At 38.3% G+C, this 19,331-nt stretch overlaps 1 protein-coding gene across 1 annotated transcript; it reads right to left on the reverse strand.

The window, feature by feature from the left end:
- Window positions 1–444: 444 nt before the first annotated feature.
- tmem201 (transmembrane protein 201) lies at window positions 445–19,311 on the reverse strand. Its single transcript, XM_017708481.2, has 11 exons — window positions 19,107–19,311; window positions 17,956–18,076; window positions 17,659–17,853; window positions 16,497–16,676; window positions 14,889–15,256; window positions 14,596–14,793; window positions 9,856–10,070; window positions 4,660–4,722; window positions 4,203–4,484; window positions 2,329–2,463; window positions 445–1,889 (listed from the first exon to the last, which is right to left on the reverse strand). The coding sequence occupies exons 1-11, from the start codon at window positions 19,226–19,228 to the stop codon at window positions 1,792–1,794; spliced, it is 1,977 nt and encodes a 658-aa protein (XP_017563970.1). The 5' UTR covers window positions 19,229–19,311; the 3' UTR covers window positions 445–1,791.
- Window positions 19,312–19,331: the final 20 nt, after the last annotated feature.

Raw genomic sequence — 19,331 nt, forward strand, 5'->3', positions numbered from 1 at the left:
ATATTTGAGATGATTAGAACATTAGGCATGTACCATTTTAAACTATTAACTGCTTGAATCCTTAAAATAATCTTCAAATGCAAAAATATAAAATCTTAAATTAACTGAACGTTTAACACCTATTAAACGTGTCTGTGTCCATCTAGCACAATGAATTCAGAAACTACTGTTCTGCTAAATAGTTCAATCCATTTATACATTTTAGTCATGTAAGCTTCTGATTAGATTGTAGTACTTCCTAATAAACTTTTTTTTATACATAATCTTCAATTAAACTGAACTGATTAACCGTAGGCAGTTTAGGATTATGTTCGTCTGAGGACAAAATCGCAATTTTTATTAATAATTGTGAGCCCTACTACAGCAGATCAACAATAAGTTTTCATGCAAAGAGCATACCAAAATAGGCAAAATATCCCAGTAACAAATATAATATACAGAAGATATTTTTTGAGGGAAAGTTTTATTTACATACATGGAATGTATTTACATTTTAATACCAGACCCCTAACTGGTCATTCATACCTTCCCAGTGTTTTCACTATACATCTTAATAAATACACATTCACATTTTACAAATATGTATATGTTGCAAGTTACAGCTCCAGGCATTTTCTCAATGCCTTGAGTAGTAGCTTGCAGTGAAAACAAAAGAAAGAAAATGCTTAGTTTAAAAGTACAGTTGCATTCTCTTTGTAAAAATATCACAACAGCCTGAGCCTGAATGTTCTTTCAGTAAAATGCTGCTTAGTTTTTTTTTTTTTTTAACTAAGACAATTAAGTTACTCAAGTTGCTCTGCTTTTCAGCTTTCAGCTTAGTGTATCTTCAAATAAAAGAAAAATCCATGCAAAATATTAGACAAAAAATTAGCATTGAGGATTTTTTGGTATATATGAACATTTCTCCAATTTGTGATTCTTGTATATAAATTACCACCAACAACTGTGTGAGTGTCTGTTTCATGGAAACAGAAGCTGTAATCACAAAAGACAATTTCATTACAGATATCAATGGTGATGAACACTACATCCTTGCACATTATTTAGGCCTGTCTATGAATTCTGGAATTAGTGTATGTGAAAATGATGACCAGGTACAAAACAGCAAGTACAAAATGTAGTCAACATATCTCTGTGCATCCAATGGCTTTAAATGAGAGTGTGCAGGAACAGGGGTACAGTCAGAGTTACATGATATTATGAACTGATCAGTTAACTGAACATTAATGACATGCAGGACTAACCTTGCCTTGCCTTTACACTGGAATAATGCTGACTAAAAAAAGGTTTGACCACATACAGACCATAGCACTATGTAATCTCACACAATAACACTCCAATTAAAGCCTAGTGGGAGATGTTAAAATCTTAATACAGCATAGCAACACCCCATCAAGAAGAAAAGAATGACCTAATCGTCTTTAAATAAACACAACATGCTCCTTAATTTTAAAACACACCAAGAAAGGCAACTCATCTTCAAAATAAGAGCAAGGTTTACAAACTGCCTGTCATTTTGGAGCATGTAAGGGTGGTTGTTCCTACTCATGAGCAAAAGTAGTACTTGATACCAGTTAATATGAAAGTTCACAAAACCTGACTCAGCACAAAATGTGCCGAAAGATGAACCTTGTGGATCACAGAATCTGCAGAGACAAGCAGCAAAAACAGCTACCAGCAGCTTGAATGCTCCCTAGGCGTTTCCAGCCTAGAGAGGGTAATAGGTTAACAAATACCAGTGCATGCCCTCTTAGGTGACAGTGAAGAAGACTCTGGCCCTTGAACACCTTCTCATCTCCAATTGTAATATAGATAGAATGAGATGAAGGTGAGGTTAGCAGTCAAGCTGGTGAACAGAAGACCTGGCCATAGGGACTGACCGACACGACCTGCAATTGGAACAGAATTAGCAGAGGAAAGTGAATGATGCTGAAACAAAAGCATTTTGGCCATTTAATCAACGGTAAAGCAGAATTTACAAGTCAGTACAACAGCTAAGGAAACGATAAATGTTCTAAAAGATGTTCTCTGAACACTATGCTTGGGTTTCATCTGGGGCTGGGCAATATGATATCTATCGTTATCGTGATTTAATTACATCACACTAAGTCACAATGTGCTTTTCTGGGCACATTGTGTATATCCTCAGTACTTTAACCACACTGATCAACTACATGTCATTGCAATTAGAACACGAGCCCTGTTTAATTGGACTTGCAGTACAATAGGTGAATAAGAATACCTTGATAGTATTGTTTAAATATGGTAGTTTTAAAACTTGAATCATATTACATTTCAGCTCTAGTTTCACCTTTTGTAAGTTCTTACCTTTCCAGTTAGATTTGCTGTCATTTTCATTTCCTGTGGTTGTGTCCACATGGCAGCTGGATGATCCTGAAGAGCTGCTCAGTTTCTTCTCTGCATGGTCAAAAACACTGCCGTCATCAAACAGCGAACCCAAGTCTGAAACAAAAAACAGCACAGCTTAAACATGAAGATGGCCTACCAGCCTTCCACAGCCACCACCTCTAACTCCTGTAAGTTTCAGTCCGACACTTAACAATATTTATTTAAATTCAAATGTGGGGTACATATGAATACACAGACATCCACACTTACACTAGTTTTCATTTACTTATCTGGCTGTTCAAATGAGGGATGTGAAGTTCAGAATAAAAAGCAAACCCTGACTGTTAAGATTTGTATACCTTAAAATAGTGTGACCTATATAACATTAATAAATATCAGGTTTGAACCAAAAGGAAATGTTTTGTTCATATAAAATAAATAAATATCCATCCATCCATCCATCCATTTTCTAAGCCGCTTCTCCGTCAGGGTCGCAGGGGGTGCTGGAGCCTATCCCAGCAGTCTTTGGGTGAAAGGCAGGATACACCTTGCACAGGACGCCAGTCCATCGCTGGGCAGACAGACAGACACAGACAGTCATTCACACACTCACACCTAGGGGCAATTTAGCATGTCCAACTGGCCTGACTACATGTCTTTGGACTGTGGGAGGAAACCGGAGAACCCGGAGGAAACCCACGCAGACACGGGGAGAACATGCAAACTCCACACAGAGAGGACCCCGGTCACCCGGCCGGGGAATTGAACCCAGGCCCTCCTTATATATATATATATATATATATATATATATATATATATATATATATATATATATATATATATATATATATATATATATATAAAATTATTATGTATTATTTATTTTATAAAATAAATAAATAAAAATCACAAAGACACAAAATCCTTCTTCTAGCATGTTGCCAATAAAGCTTTGAATAATGTCGCACTCTTGCTAAAGCTGGAAAGGCTGAAGGATATATTTCAGGTATTGAGAATATATTAGATATTTAGCTTGCTGAGGAGCACCCATTTGATACAGCAACAAAAATGGCAATCTGCTTGATGTATGTACACCATATTGAGACTTGTCAAGAGTCAGGGTTCCCTTTAAAGTCATGCTGAAATCAAAACGTACCCTTTTCCTTGTTAGTCTTTGTCCCTGATCATTTTAAGCATGAATACGAAGTACAATTAAAAGACCAAATTTTTGCTTTGCTATAATCAGTCAAAATGTAATGCTTCTCCCCTCCTCTAAAATGACTTCTGGACATTGATTACATCACAGATGCATCAGTATGCAGGGCAAAACAACACTAACCTATTGTATCATGTTTTACCTCCTCGGCTGGTGCTCAGCTAGTTCACCTATGTGTTTCACATGCCACAGTACTTGAAAGAACATGCTTTTAAGTTCACATTTCCTTTAAGCAATATGCCACAAATAAAGAAGAGGCTGGATAAATGAGTTTTTGGTCTCTAGGTCAAATGGTTGCATTCTAAAATCAGGCATGACACAAAGATAAAAAAAATAAATTGAATGAAAAAAAATCACGTACAGATCACCTTTGTGCTATCCTAGTTAACACTAGCAAATTTTAGCTATTAAATATTTATCAATACTTGTTCTCTGGGATATTTAAATACCATTCATTTAACAACATGGACATTCTAACATCAAAAAAAATGTTTAAAATGTCCATCCCCAAACCCCCCCCCCCCCCAAAAAAAAAATTCCCCCCACCTTTCATTACAGGCTGCACTGTGTTAACAAGCAAAATGCAAAAGTTCTTCGTATATAAAAAGAGTTTCATCTGTCAACAGTAAATGCATACCATGACCGTGTGAGGGAAAATGAGGAACATCAGGCACGAAAGCTCTGCTGTGGAAGTGACTCGGTTCTGACAAACAGGGCTGTGGGGGAGCCAGGCTCACGGACTCCAAAGGAGAGGAGAAAAGCTGAAGCTTCTGCCCGCTGATGTTAAGCCGTGCTGGGCTGATGAGAGGCCGACGCTGCCTGGCTGAGCTGGAGGTGGACGTGACCGAACCTGCCACCGAGGGTGTGGGGGAGGGGCCGGGGGAGGAAGGCCGACTTCCTGACTTCAGAGAGAAGTAATCTGAAGAAACGAGAAGAAAAGTTTAGAATGAACACTTAAATGTGTAAGATTGAAAAAAAACTGTCTGTTTACTGTCTGGGTTTAACTATTTTTATTCATTTAGTCATTTACTGTTCAGTCCATCCTTTATTTAGTCAATTACTTATATATCAGCTTTCCAATCACTGCTAGTTACCTGAAGGTGGAGAGTCTTTGCACTGTGAGGATGGTCGACTCCCGCTGAAGAGGAAGCCAGAATCTATAAGCACAATGAAAAAAAACAGCAAGTCAGATAAAGCAACAGAACTTTTCAAAAGATATTGATCGTCATGTGAGATGCTTTAAGATTTAAAGGAAATGCATGAGTTGCAAACAGTTCTTGTCATGACATGAGCCCAGCTGTTTCACTGGAGTTTCATGGTAAAGGTCTGGGATTCATGAGACAACAGCGCAAGCTGGAATTCTGGAGAAAAGGGACCCCTGAATGGGTCAGCACGGCTGCATAAAAAGTGTGAAACGAATCCTCTGCAACACCTGGAGGGCTCAGAGCCAAAACGAAGGCATTAGAGTGGCTACTGAGTACAGCAGAACAATGGTCTAAACACTGAATGTTTTTACAATAAAAATGCAGAAAATAAAATAAATAAAACATCCTTTTGAATACCTTTTGAATATCAGTTCGTGATGAATACATATGCACTGTCATATTAGATACTGGAAGCACCCATAAAGTCACAATTTACAACAACAAAAACTTATGATAAATAAAAAACTTATATATTTTTAAAATTACTGTTATACCCAAGAAACAAAAATGGCATGAGAGTGTCTCTAAATCTCAACACTCACTAAGTGCCCCCTACTAACCTAGAGGCTGTGCCCCCGTTTGCAGAGATGAGACAGCAGAAACAAGCTCACACTGAACTTAATAACCAGTAAGGTTTAAGCCATTCTGCCAGTCCGGCACTAGCCACTCCATTTCACTTGCTCAGATCTGCGGCTTTATCCTCTAACCTTGCCTCAGTGCAGCGTCAGTAAGCCTGAATTGGTGGTGGTTTAGTATTCTTGCTAAGCTAACTTTAGCATCTTCGGACATGAATTTAAAGCAGCTTAAGCCAACGGTTCCAGTCCATATTCTCTAAACTGGCATCAAAGAGGCTTTAATGAGCCAGAATGAATCTACATGGTTGTGTGTAAAGCTGCTTAGGCCTTCTCACCAAGCTGGCTTCCAGTACTAACAAAGAAAGCAAAAGCAGCTAAAGCTAACAGCTCCGCACAAAAAAATACCCAGGTTTACCTGCTCATATATGAGTCTCTCCTTAATACGCATTTGTTTCAGTGAAGCTTCAGTGTTGTGTGTTAAGCTAATATAGTAGCATGTTAAGCTAGCATAGCAGCATGCTAACTGCTACTAGGTGAGCTCTACGCACTACATTCGACAGATTATTACTCAGACGGTCATATTTGATACCAAAAAGTGGTTAGCTACCATAAATAAATGGAACTGGTATGTAAAATCATGATTGTCAAATTTATATTCCACATCTATCTAATAAACTGTCAGAGTGTGTAGAACTGTTCTAGTAGCACGTTAACCTACTATAGTAGCATGCTACCTGCTACTAGTACAGCTCTACACATTGTATTTATTTACACATTGTGTTTATTAGATAGTGGTAGAATATAACATTTCACACGCACAATTTTACATAGCAGAATCATTTATTTAATGTAGCTAACTGCACAGGCCACATTTCACACAAGTTAGCCATGTTATCACAGGCATGTTCTGTAGCGTCATGACGTCACAATCCTCGCAGCAGCCTATTTTAGTGTATTAGCCTTCATATATAAGCTTATTCATGACGTACCAAACTAGGCAGCAATGCAGCGAACCACAAATACCTTTTTACTGGATGTACTGAGAAAGTCTGTATTTCAATGTACTGCTGTAACACATCTGACACTAATATCAGTTTGAATAATTACATAAAGCCATCTGATTTGACTTCACCATTAAAATATGAGTACAGAGGGTTGACCCTATATGAACAATCATTCCTGAAACACCTACCTCCACGCAGGCAGGTGTTATCGGTGCCAGGACTACACAGCTAAGCAACCGTGCAAAAAACACTCAACATCACTGGAGTCAGACTGAAGTGTGGCAGATGATGAGCAGAAGACTTCATCCTTCAAGAAGGATTCATTTTGTAAAAACTTGGCGTGCTGAACAGAGATGAGTGATGCAGAAATGTTTCTGCAACGTATAGCGCTGTGCAGACCTGTACTTACTGATGTTTGCTAAAGCCGTTTCAAACAAGTCTAGATCTTTATAAATAGATTATGCAAAAACACAGGGTGAGAGTTCACTGAAACTATAGCATCCTGCTGTGACATATTTACTGGGTCACCAAGTGTGACGTGAATCTTGATGCCATCGTTCAGTAGTTACCAACTTTTTAGCAGCTACTTTGCATTTGTTTATGCCTATTACAGAATTTCTCATCTGCCATGTCAAGACAACATGCAAACCACTACATTTCACTTATATTTTTTCTGGTTTCATTTCATTTAGATGTTATCAACACAGTACTTATTTTTATAATTTTTTAAAATTCACATTAGTGCCTTTAGCATCTTAACATGCTTGTCATTCACTGGTTACTTCATGCAAGCCACTGAATCCTTCACTGTATACATTTGTGTTGTATATTGGAATAATACTTGATCCATTTAAATGCTGGTCACTTCAAACTTGGGTCACTTTATCTCAGCTTTATTCATATTGTATAAAATGTAAGAGTGTATAAAAAGGTTATAAACCAGTTTAGTGAATTAAGTTTAATGAGCCACAATTCACTGTCCATACTAAATGTATAATTATGTGTATCAAACATTTATGTCTGTACATTTCCTTGAGTGCCTTCTGTATGCTGCTGCAACAATGTAATCTGCCCCTGGGATCAATAAAGCTAAAATCTAACTGAATAAAAAGTTTTGCTCCAATGTGCTCACTGGCCACTTCATTTGGCATCCCTATTTTCCATCTACACTCATTGTACTTTTGACTTGGTGGTCAGTTCTATCACAACTGCAGATTGTAGTCCATCTGCTTCTCTGCATACTTTGTTAGCCTCCCCTTCACCCTGACCATGACTAAACCAGTATTATTTGGGCGCTGGATCATTCTGAACACCGCAGTGACACTGATGTGGTAAGGGCAACAACTGCACTACAATTACAACTGAATGGTATAATTGCAACTATATGGTAAAAGGACGATAACTATGTACAAGGCAGCTGCACCTAATAAGCTGTCCAGTGAGCCCATTGGTTTTAAAATGTAATTAGCATTAAATGTTATTTAAAGTTGACAAGCTCATTCAGAATGTTGTCCTTTACCTGACAATTCCATTGTATTTGTCCACTCATTGAATTAGTGCAACTATTTCTAACCATACATTTATTTAAACAAAACTGACAATTAACGACTGCACCAAGAGTGTCCTGTCAAATTATGAATTAAAATCTCTGCGAGCCAATATTACAAAAAAAAGAAGGCAGTGGCTCCCACCTGCTGGGCCTGACTCTGATTACAGGAGAGTGTAGTTTGCCACGGTCTCATCCGAGGATCCCAACATGAAACAAACCATACTCCCATCAGCCAAGGCATAACAGTCATTTCAATACCACTCCCTAAGACCATCCCCATTCCTGGCTTTTAGTGGCTTTAAAAAGCCTGAGTGCACTGCAAAGCTTTCCTGCTCACGTAAAACACAACGGACCACTGAAGCGAGAACTAGATGAATGCACCAGTGCAGTTCACCCATGAATCAGCCCATACTGCGTTTGTGTTCAAGCAAAGCAAGATGTAGTTGAGGACGCAACCTTTTCTTCACCAAATAATATAACTAAAGGTAACTTCCTGTAACCCACAACCCATTACTGGTGGGAAAATCCCTATATCATGCAGGTAACAGAAAAGAGACTTATTTCTCACCCTGGCTTCACAGTCGTTTTTCCACAGAAGGCAAAATTCCTCTGCTAGGTGCGGCCACACCTGAAGTGACGACGGAGGCAGGTTTTTCTGTTCATACGCTGTTCTGTTCATACGCTCACTGACCCATACCTTTCCCATCATCTCTTCACAGGTTCTGCATGACAGCACATGAGGCCTCTCCTCTTGCAGCTTGGCCCACAGCCCGAGGCCCACATAATGAAAGTACAAAACGTCTGATGACCGCTTCTTCATCACAGACCTACTTCTCATGATTCATGGAAATGCAGGCAGTTTTTCCTGACACACTACATGCTTCTAAGACCTGCCAATCAACACGACCTTATCAGCAAGAACAAGCACCATCTAGGCCTAACCTGCTCAAAGTTGTTAGGAGAGTCGCTCATTATTTATTGGCTTAAAGTCAATGTTCAATCATAGCTAGTTTCATTAATCAACAGCAGGCTTCTGCCAGATGGAGGAGATACAGAGTCTGCAAGATTTTTACTGTCAGGAGAACATCAAACTTTAAAAAGTTCATGGAGCGGTGTAACACGAACACTTGTTTCTGAAGTCAACCATGAATATAAAATACAACCCAAATTCCCAGAGAGATGAGGAATAAACAATGAGCCACACTAAAGCATGAGGGGGAAAAACACTCAAGTCTATGAGATCAACTGATGACTGAAAAAGGAGGTTGCTGGGCTGAGAGAAACCCATCGTAATGTTATCAAGCGAGCACATTTTCTAGCAGCTAAACATATTTATCAGTATTTCTATGTCCGTTATTAACTATTAGCTGTAAGAAACAGCATACACCTTGGTGATTTTTCTGTCAATCGTTTTCAGAGAAAGGAAGAGTTCCAGTCTAGAGCTGAAGGTCAAAAAGTCCAAACTTTGGAACACAGTGTTTGTGTTCATAACTAGTCATTATTCATTGAACAAAATTTGAAAGAAGGAAAAAAGTAATAAAAATACTATTGACCAAAGGTGGGCAATGTTTATTATCATACATAACTCACATCGCCTTAAGTCATGTAGCATGTTGTGGAGACCATCAGTGCGTAAAAAAAACTGACTAACTCCTTGTTTCATTACAAAGAGCACACAATTTGTAGTAAGAGCATGTTGTGCAACTTACTAATGAAACTAGAGCCGAGAGGAGGATGAGTGTCACATGATACTGAACATGCTGCAAGATAAGTTGTTTGGAGCCTTTTGTGAAACCGCATTAGATGTCAATTCATACAATACATCTCCAGTACGGTCACATTTTCTGACTGTTGTGTCGTGTGGTAAAGTTCTGCCATCTAAAAAGAGTTGCCACTTTTTTTTTTTTTTTTAAAAGTCAAATACAGCAAAAAAAGCAAAAGCCAAAGGCACGCTCACCTGTTCGGGCAAGTGAGGGTATGGTGCCCAGGGAGAGGGCTCTGTTCAGGCGCCCCGGCAGGGAGGAAGGGGATGCTTTGCGGGCTTTGTGGCTTTGCTGGTGGGCAATGAGCTGTGGCAAGTTGGGGGGAGGAGTCGGGATAAAAGTGGAGGATCCAGATAGCAAGGAAGACTGACCACTGCAGTACATCCCAACAGAACTGCCCGACAGATACCTGAAACAGATGAAGACATGAGTAGAGTCCATTCCACATGTCTCGTTTCTTGTTTGTCTCTGTTCACAATTTGAAACTCATGTAATTCAATGATTATTACATTGTGTATGACTTGAGCCGATTACATATATTATTGGAGAGAGGACTTGCTTATAGAAGTCTCGAAAGTCACAGTAAATACCAGGTTAAATGAGCCTGCACTGCTGTAGATGAAAATCTACTGTAAACATACAGAGCTGCCTGGACTGTAATCCTGAATAGCAAGAGACTGTTACTCTCAACATCACTATGGAAGACCACTATTCATTGGAACAAATTTACTTGTTACTTGTCTTAATCAGAAACCATTCACAAGAAAGATCTAACACAAAGGCATAAAATACACAACACTAATTTTGCAGTGCTTTATTTGCAATAGCAGGTAAAACATACAGGAGCATTTTTTTTTATAAAAAAAGAAAACCAAACAAACAAACAAAAAAAAACAGTTTATTCCAACATGCTTCTTTACGTATAACACACAACAGCCCAAAACATGGTTAAAAATCAATAATTATTCAAAGAAAAAGGAGGATAATAATAATAATAATTATTATTATTATTATAAAAAAGAGCCAGCGTTCATCTTAGGACGGCTTTTTTCGACAATCAGTTTTTCTTCATATTACACGAAAATCACAATTTCAGAATCAGTGTCAACCTGTGTTTCACATCTTTCTGTAAGCTTATATGTACTGAACTTTTATTGTGGAAAACTGAAATAATGAAAATACCAGCTTATTGGAACTGTGAATGAAAATGCCGTGTTTGATTATAGATTCAGTAGAAATTTTCATGTTGCATGATGACCAAATCAAACATTTGGTTAGTCACCCAGATTACATCGTTCATATTACTAAAACAACAATAATCAATACTCAATGAAATCTAAGTGCAAGGTTATAACCATTTACTTGAACTGCAACTACAAATGTAGTCTGGCACAATGAACCTACAAAAATTTGAATATAAAAATCACACTACTTGGTACCAAAGGATCTACAGTCACATATATAATGTATCACAATCACAAGTAAGCCAAACTTGCCATTACACTGGTAAAGGCTTAATCAGACTAAATTAGGCAGCCTGCTGTATTTCAAGTTATCTAGTAACATGTAAAGGGATGGAACAAACCTTTTGTGAGCAAGAGCTGTTAAAAAAAAAAAAAACTTCCAAACTTTTATAAGATTAATGGCCAAAAAAAAAAAAAAAAAAAAAAAAAATCACAAATGGTTTTAAGGCTTTAAGACCTAAAACCTTATTAAGCTATATTTGAGAATGTAGTGTAACAGTATTTAATTTGTTAGGAATACAATGAGCAACAGTATCAGGAAGCTCTCTCTCACAAAGGCTGTATAAAGTGACAATCTATGACAGAAATCTGCGGACAATGTCTAACACTGTACTTACAGTCATCAAAACATTAATCAGAGCAAAAATAATACAAAAAAGGTCCAATAAGTAACACATCATTTGGTAATAGATCTGTGAAGCGATCAATGATTAATTATAGCTACTACAAGAGACTCAAGCATCATCCCATTCATAACACCAACAAAGAGCATCAGGAACTTTTGCTTTTCCTTACTTATTGGACCTTTAACTTCACAGCAACACACTACAAATGCTCAAATGAACTATTTGCGAGATACAGTAATGTCAAAGCTACAAAACTCTACAGTTCTACAGTCATACTTTTCCATCTACACTTATTTTGGCAAATGAAGTCAGCAGTAATACATTAAAATGTTTTTAAAAAAAGCAGTTATATAGTTTCCCATAAATGTGTAAAAACTTTATGCTCCCATGTTACAATTCTTACAAAATACATACTTTAAAATGACGTAACGCAAGGCATTTTGTCCTTTAATAAAAGCAAATTCTTGGAAGCAGAGGTGTAAATATTCAATGTAACTCTCGACAGAGGATTCATCATTTAATATTCTCACAATATTCTGACCAATATTTGAAGGAAGAAAAATGATGACCATTAGTGTCGTTGTATAGCTTACTAACACATTCTGGAGTTGTTCGCAAACTGGCACGCAAACAAGGCAATCAATAGCAGGTCCATTCTCCACAACGCAGTCACATTTCTGGATTTCAATATCACGATGCACCATTACACCCCTACTTAGAAGTTCAACTTTAAGAATACAGGCTAATATTAAATAGGTTTGAAAGTAGTGAACAGAAACATGAACAGATTTTTCAGTCATCCTGTTAACACCAGCTCACGAGCAATTTCAGCAATATCTACACTTTTTAAATCAAATGTGATATTAACCACTTAATTACTTCTCATACAGATTAGCTCATTTTAATTAAGTGCTGAGGTACCCAATATTAATCCGTAGTGCATATGATTATTTTGTATCTTTCACAATATACCTGAAGTTTCAAGTGTTTTTTAAAAATGTCCTCTGGGACGGTCATTTCTCTAACTAAGCACACCGGATAATGTGGTGCAGAGTAGGGTCATTTGGAAACTCGATACTTGTTCCCGTTGTAGGACTAATAAAGGATTATCCTATCTTATCAGTTTAGGCTCCTTCAGCAGAAGAACCATTTTCAGACCGATGTCAGATGATTATGACTTTGACAGGGGAGAGCGGGCACAGTATGGTCACATTATGGTTTTTGCTAAATAATTTTACAAATACTTGAGAATTATTTTAAATGACTGAATTATTTTATACAAGCAACCTACAAATCTGCGCTACAAATGCTTTGTCTCCAGCACCTACTGTTTATAAACAGTTCAGCCGAAAGCAGAGTGACTGCGAATGTTACAACGTGCCTCATCAGCAGGGTTAGGCATAAGAGATGGAGATGCTGGATGTAAAATTTTGAATGAAGTAGAAATTGTAAATCGACATGCAACATTAACCGAATACAGTTCTGTGTTCTTTGAATCAGACAGGTTTTCTGCATAAATACATAAATATATTAATCAAAATAAATATGATTTGTGAACAGGCAGAGTCAAAGTAGAGACAATAAAATAAAAATATACTTTCTTTACATAACATCTTTAATACGCTTGTAAAAACTGACTATTGTGAACTTTTTAACGAGAACACAAAGTTCTCTTATTGTTTACTGTGGATGGACAAAGTAGAATGCCTAGCTATGTGAGTTATGGACACATCTCAGAAAAACAGCCATTAAGCCTGCAATAGTTAGATTAAAATAAAGGTGTAAACTCTGAAAGTTACTTTGAAAGAAACTTTGAATACGATTATTTATGCAGTCTAAAATCACTCTTCATGGTGAATCTGAAGACGTTTCTGTCCGACTGCTGTTAGAATTGGCAGATAGGGTGAAGAGCATGATTATCAGCACACTGAACTTGATGCTGTGTAATATCTACATTAAATATCTGTTAGTTTGTGCCCGCTGTCCCTTCCAAATCCAGCTTGAATTTCCCAGTTAAAAGTTTTTTTTTTTTTAAATCAACAAATATTCTGAGACTAGACTGGAATATTTCTCTGCTGAAATATGAATAACAAATTACATGCTCTGATTAAGTGATGTTTAGTAGGAGTTACATAGAGAAATTAATACTAGTAATTGTTAAATTATATTTAATTATAATTATACAAGTCTTCAGTATAATAACCATGCCCCATATCATCTCTACTTTGGCTACATTACAGCTTCTAGCCAAATAGCAGAATAATTTTTTACCTTCATTTTGTGGTTGGCTCCTCTTATTTGAGTCTTTTAGTATTTGCTACATTTTTCCTGCTCAGTCAGTTTGGGGATCTCTAATTACCTTTACGTGCCAAGGGCACATCTGCAGACTATGGTGATCAAGGTTTTCGTTCATATTTCTTGTTAATAGAATTCTCTCCCAAATGTTAAGAATGCCAACTAAAGTTTTATTATTTTGCATGCATTAACCTATACATATTTTACAGTAAAGTACTTTGATATTACTTTATAAAGGTAAATATAGAAATAAAAGTGTTTATACTAATAGCAGAGTAGTGCACTATATAATCAGAATACCTGTTGTAGTCCTTAGACATTTTTGTGTTATAAATCTATACATTCCAGAATTATACACACTGTAGCTATAAAGGTGTGACCATGTCCTGTAATTCTGTGATCAAGTTGTGTTCAAGATTGTGGTCATCGGTCTTCTATTCAGTACAATTATACATATATGTCTTCTCCACACTCCCATTACTCCCATTCAGGGGCATTCAAAGCATTGCAATATTATGCATGTGGGAAAATCCTGGATCCACCGTTTCTCTAATTTGCAGTTCTTAAAGCTACAAGACCCAAAATGATGACAGCCACATGAAGGATGTAGATAATGGCTAACAAATGTTCAACAAGTTTATGTCAGCGGAAGAGAGAAGAGGAAGACAGCAAATGAAACAGAAATCCATGAATGAGGATAAACCCCTAATCTGTGACCTAGCTAGTCCTTAAAAATGGCTTAGTAAAGTGTCACTGTTCGCATTCTGACCTGCGGCCTCTGGTTCTTCTTGGACTTGTGGGCTTGCGTGTCGCCACAGCAGCTGCAAACCCAACCAAGCAGCACAAGGAGGTGGTGCCGAACTTGATTGTGTCCAGCCAGGCAGGGGTCTTCAGGTAGCATTCGGCCATGTACAGGCATAACACCAGAAGCCAAAGGAAAGAGGCGACGGCATCAATTCTCCTCAACCTTCAAAAGAGAATAGCACACAGTAAGGTAGATAAGAAGAAATCACTGATAAAGGAAACCACACAAAGGAAACTGACAAAGCAAATGTATTTCACCTGATGGGCCCTGCCATTAAGACACCAGTTACGCAAGTCAAAAGGCCAACAGAAGCAACAGCCATCTGGTGGTTGCTTCCAGACTGCCAGATCAGCTTGACATTTTCTACAGCTTGTTCTGGAAGAAGGCCCATTAGATCATTCCACATTTGCACGGTTTTGGTACTGTTGTTGGCCTTTGCTTCAGTTTCATTTTGAAATGCACGTTTGGGTGGGGCAACACCTCCGCTCAAGGTTTGAGAGCTGTTGGGGACAGAGGATAAATCTTCAGATCCATAAATGGCCACCGCGACCAAAAAAGCACACGCGAGAAAGGCCAGGATTCGCAGGGTTATCAGCCAGGCAGGTGTAGAGACAGCGTAGGTGCTCTGCATAAAAAAAAGACAGTAAGCTGATCAGTTGGTGTGTTCACAGCCAGAATTCTTGAAGCTGGTACGGCAGGTCTCAAACAACTAGAAACGAAACAGCAGCAGTTAGAACTGACAATCTGAGCAAGAGGGAACAGGTCTTTCCCTATCTTTGGACATCACCAACGCTCAGTTAACCAGGAACATCATTGTAAAGGTAAAACTGCAAATTAATCAGTGTAACTTGAGTGTAATACTGTATGTGCCAGAGACATTCATTACTTATACACGTATAGATATATCTCTCTCACACATACACATTCAAAACAAAGGAAAAAAAACAAAACATGTGCAGAGAATTCACAACAGACATAAACAATTGACACTACTCCATTATACTGCACTATTTCAGAACCTGGAAGTCCATAACATAAACCCAGACACTTAAGTATTACACATCTACATAAGAGGTGGAAAATACATGCTGTGAAATATTGAACCTTGTTTATTTTGGATAAAGATTTTTGTTGTCAATTTGTGTACTAGTGATAATTCTTTCATACTATGCTGCTCCCCACTTATCACTAAACAGCTACCAATCTGGGAGAATAAGGGCCAACACTCACAACCTCCGAGTGTAGCCGAGCACTGAGACATTTTTGGGCTGCTGCTGGTGCAATGTCACAGCTCAGCTGCACTCCTTCACAGCAGTGTGCTAACTGCCCAGCTCTGTGAATGTGATCTAACAGCTGCTAGCAATTGGTCAGCATTATTCTGCATCAAGAGGGAGAAGTGCTACTGGACAGCTGCAGAAGATTTTAACCTCAGCATAAGCAGTGTGTACATAACATCATGCTCTGCATACTTTGGTAGCTCCTTTTTACCCTGTTCTATAACAGTCAAGACCCCCAAAAGACCACCACAGAGCAAAAATTATTTGGGTGGTGGATGATTATCAGCATTGCAGTGACACTGATGTGGTGGCAGCATGCTGCTGTGTGTGTATATGATTCTCTGAAGCACCAACTAAGACACCAGCTTTGTTGTTATGTACATACTGTTTGTACTTATCCTCAAGTGTACTGCACCATGTAGCCCATTCAGAAATTTCAAACAGTCAACTGTACCTAGCCACAGACTGCTGTAACACTGCTGGAATTTTTTTTTTTACTTTTCTACTTCATCTAAGCAACGCAGGCCATTCTACAGTTGACTGTAGAAATTAATCTAGTATACTACAAATCTGGTATAAGATAATTACCTTAACAAAGGCTTTGTCGGCATCACGGCTGCGTCTGAGCTGGTGATTGAACAGCACAGCCCTCAGCTGCCGGTTCTGGTGCTTGATGTAGTACTCCACTGCCGTCTGACAAGGCCTGCACAACTTGTAGGTTTGCTCAAGGTGATGCTTGTACACCTCAATTTCTTCATCATAATTGTCCTGCAGAAGAAATCAAAAGAGCCTGATATACTTGGAAATGCTCGAAGGCTACATAACATTTAGGTTAAATCAAACAATATGGATAAAGCAGATCATGTTTTTCCCTCTCCAAACGTGAGCCAGTGAGCCTTGATGAATAGCTTTCTTCTACAGGATTTTTATCGAGAGCTATGACTTTCCAAAACTGCAGCCAACATGTATGGGCAAAAAGACACATTTCTGGAAAAACTACTTTGTGGTTCAACAATCTGTCAGCAAGGTGAAAGTTAAACTTTCTTTAACTTTAGAGTGAAGATCTATGGCTCTATGCATAAGGTTTAATTACTGCCTGACCACGGACTGGGTTAGCTAATATTGGTCAATGTTAATGACCCATGTTACTTTCACTATGAGCAAAAACATTGCTGACAACGTGCTGATACTGTTGTAGTCATGGTATTTGAACTTGTTATCTTTACATGAAAGGGCAAACTTTTAAACTGTTAGCCACTGAGGAATCTAATGCAAGTTACCCCTTATTTACCTACTCATTTAACTGTTCATGTCTGCAATAAAAACTCAACTCATGAATCTGAACGCAAAGCACCATCATGGTTTGTATTACAAAAACACATCAGGCGTATTCAAACCTAATCTTTAGCGTGTCTCTAAGAAAATTTCATCTCAACTATTTTTTTCATGAAGACAGCAAATGAAAAATAATAAAAATTAAGGCGTAAATAAGCAGAAATTGCAGCCAATCAAAATGACAGGTCCACCACAGTGCTACAATATATTATACGTTTATTTCTGCTAATCAAACTGCCAGTAAAGCATTGTTTAACCAAAGTTACAAAATGAAATCTAAGACATAACTACATTATTCTGGCCCATATTGACGGTCAATGCATTTTCATAAAATTCTAAAAACTAGCATCAGCATAATGCACAGAATTTTCATCTGTTTTTAAATGACAGGTAAAAGGCTGAACGTAAAACCTACCTCCTCCCTGGGAGTGAATGAAGCCAGCTGTTTAATCTTCAGTGTTTGGTTGTTGTTGCACTTCTTGCACAGCAGCATTTGACAGTTGACCCACTGCAGCATCTTTGGTGCCTCAGACACAGGAATGCCAGCTGATACTCCATGGTTAAGGTGCTCCATATATTGTGCAGGTATTGGTTTGTTATAGTCACCATTCTACAAAAAAATAACATATATAAAAAAATGACAGATCAGGACTACCTGGTCAATGTTTTAAACTTTCAGTCAATAATAAATGTTCATGTATCATGGTAATACCTCCTGGAAGCCATTGTACTGCTCACAGTACGGACAGTCCCAGCAGTTTCTGTTCCCATATGGAACCTCCGTGTCTTGATTACAAAACCAACAATTCACATTAACATGCGTTGGTTTCTTCCTAAGGAATGGAAACAAATACATGTAACAGACTTCCACAATCAGTGGCTTTTAAATGGAACAAATGGGGTAATAAGTTCACTTATTGGGTTTTTTATGGTAATGTTTAAAAAAATAAACAAATCAGCAATGCATAGAATTTTTTTTTTTCACAAACCAGTCATAAAAGGAAGACTTTTATGCACTAGCTTATGAACTTCTGGCTTGCATTTTACTAAGAAGATTTTTCGAAATCTCACAAGAAATGGTCAAATCAGCAAACTACCCAGCCAACTAGTTAGGTTGTAAGGACATGGCCAGAGAGGTTGGTTCAGTAGCTTAAAGCCATACTCAAATACTGCAGCAAAATACTGACCCCTTCCTAAAAAACAACCGAACAACTTCCAAAAGTGCAACGAAACTTTAGTGATCTGGGTTAGGCATTTCATTTTTTCGGCGCTATTCTTCTTATTTCGGGGATCCTTTGGGTCTAAAATAAGATAAAAATCAAAACAGCACAGACATTATTTGAATGCGCAAGATGAAATTAAACGCTAACAAGAAAAAGTAGCTGACCTTTCATCACAAACACCGCCAGCTAACGAGAAGATGCAGCAAGCTGACAGAAGCTGCTGCCCCTCCAGATAACAACGAAGCTGTTAACTTATTCACCGGCTTCTTGTTCAAATCCTCCCGTTCCACCTTAAAAACGTACAGCATTTACATTCTCGCCGTTTAAGGTAGAACGGAACACTGTGAACAAAAAGCCGGCGAGTACGACGCTGACTTTAGCTTCGTCTGCTAACACCAGCCTATAGCTGGATTTAAATGGCTAGACTTAGCCAGGCTGCACATTTAACCTGACAACCTAACCCTGGCTTTAGCTAGTAGCTGGCAGGCACGCCAGAAAACTAAACAGTCTCCACGCTGCAATCCACAAGCACAACTAAAGGTAACTCAGCAGTATTTTTCAGCTGGCTTGTGTTTTAGCTGCCGTTAGCTGTGAGACTAGCTCTGCGCTAACCGAGGCCTCGCTAACTGTGAGCCGATACCTGTTCGCTACTTTGTAAATCACAGCGCCTCCCGTAACAACCGCCGTCGCCCCGGCTCCAGCGTACAGCAGCTGCGGGTACTGCAGTAAGATCTGGTTTATAAGCTCCATTGCAGAATCCATTGCAAGATTTAGTGTTTTAAAGTTGTTGTTTTTTCGCTAGCAGTACATCTGCTGCGTGCACGCGGTAACAGAAGCGCGCGTCAATCAACAATAATAGGCGGGA

This window comes from Pygocentrus nattereri, chromosome 9 (assembly GCF_015220715.1).
Source record: "Pygocentrus nattereri isolate fPygNat1 chromosome 9, fPygNat1.pri, whole genome shotgun sequence".
Lineage (NCBI taxonomy): Eukaryota > Metazoa > Chordata > Actinopteri > Characiformes > Serrasalmidae > Pygocentrus > Pygocentrus nattereri.

Bases quoted from the DNA above. Each gene is read 5' to 3' on its own strand.
- tmem201 (XM_017708481.2), bottom strand. From the start codon at position 19,228: ATGGATTCTGCAATGGAGCTTATAAACCAGATCTTACTGCAGTACCCG. The intron at 4,485-4,659 runs GTAACTAGCAGT...TCGTTTCTTCAG, and splicing joins CAAAGACTCTCCACCTTCAG to ATTACTTCTCTCTGAAGTCA. The intron at 1,890-2,328 runs GTAAGAACTTAC...TTCCAATTGCAG, and splicing joins CAGCAAATCTAACTGGAAAG to GTCGTGTCGGTCAGTCCCTA.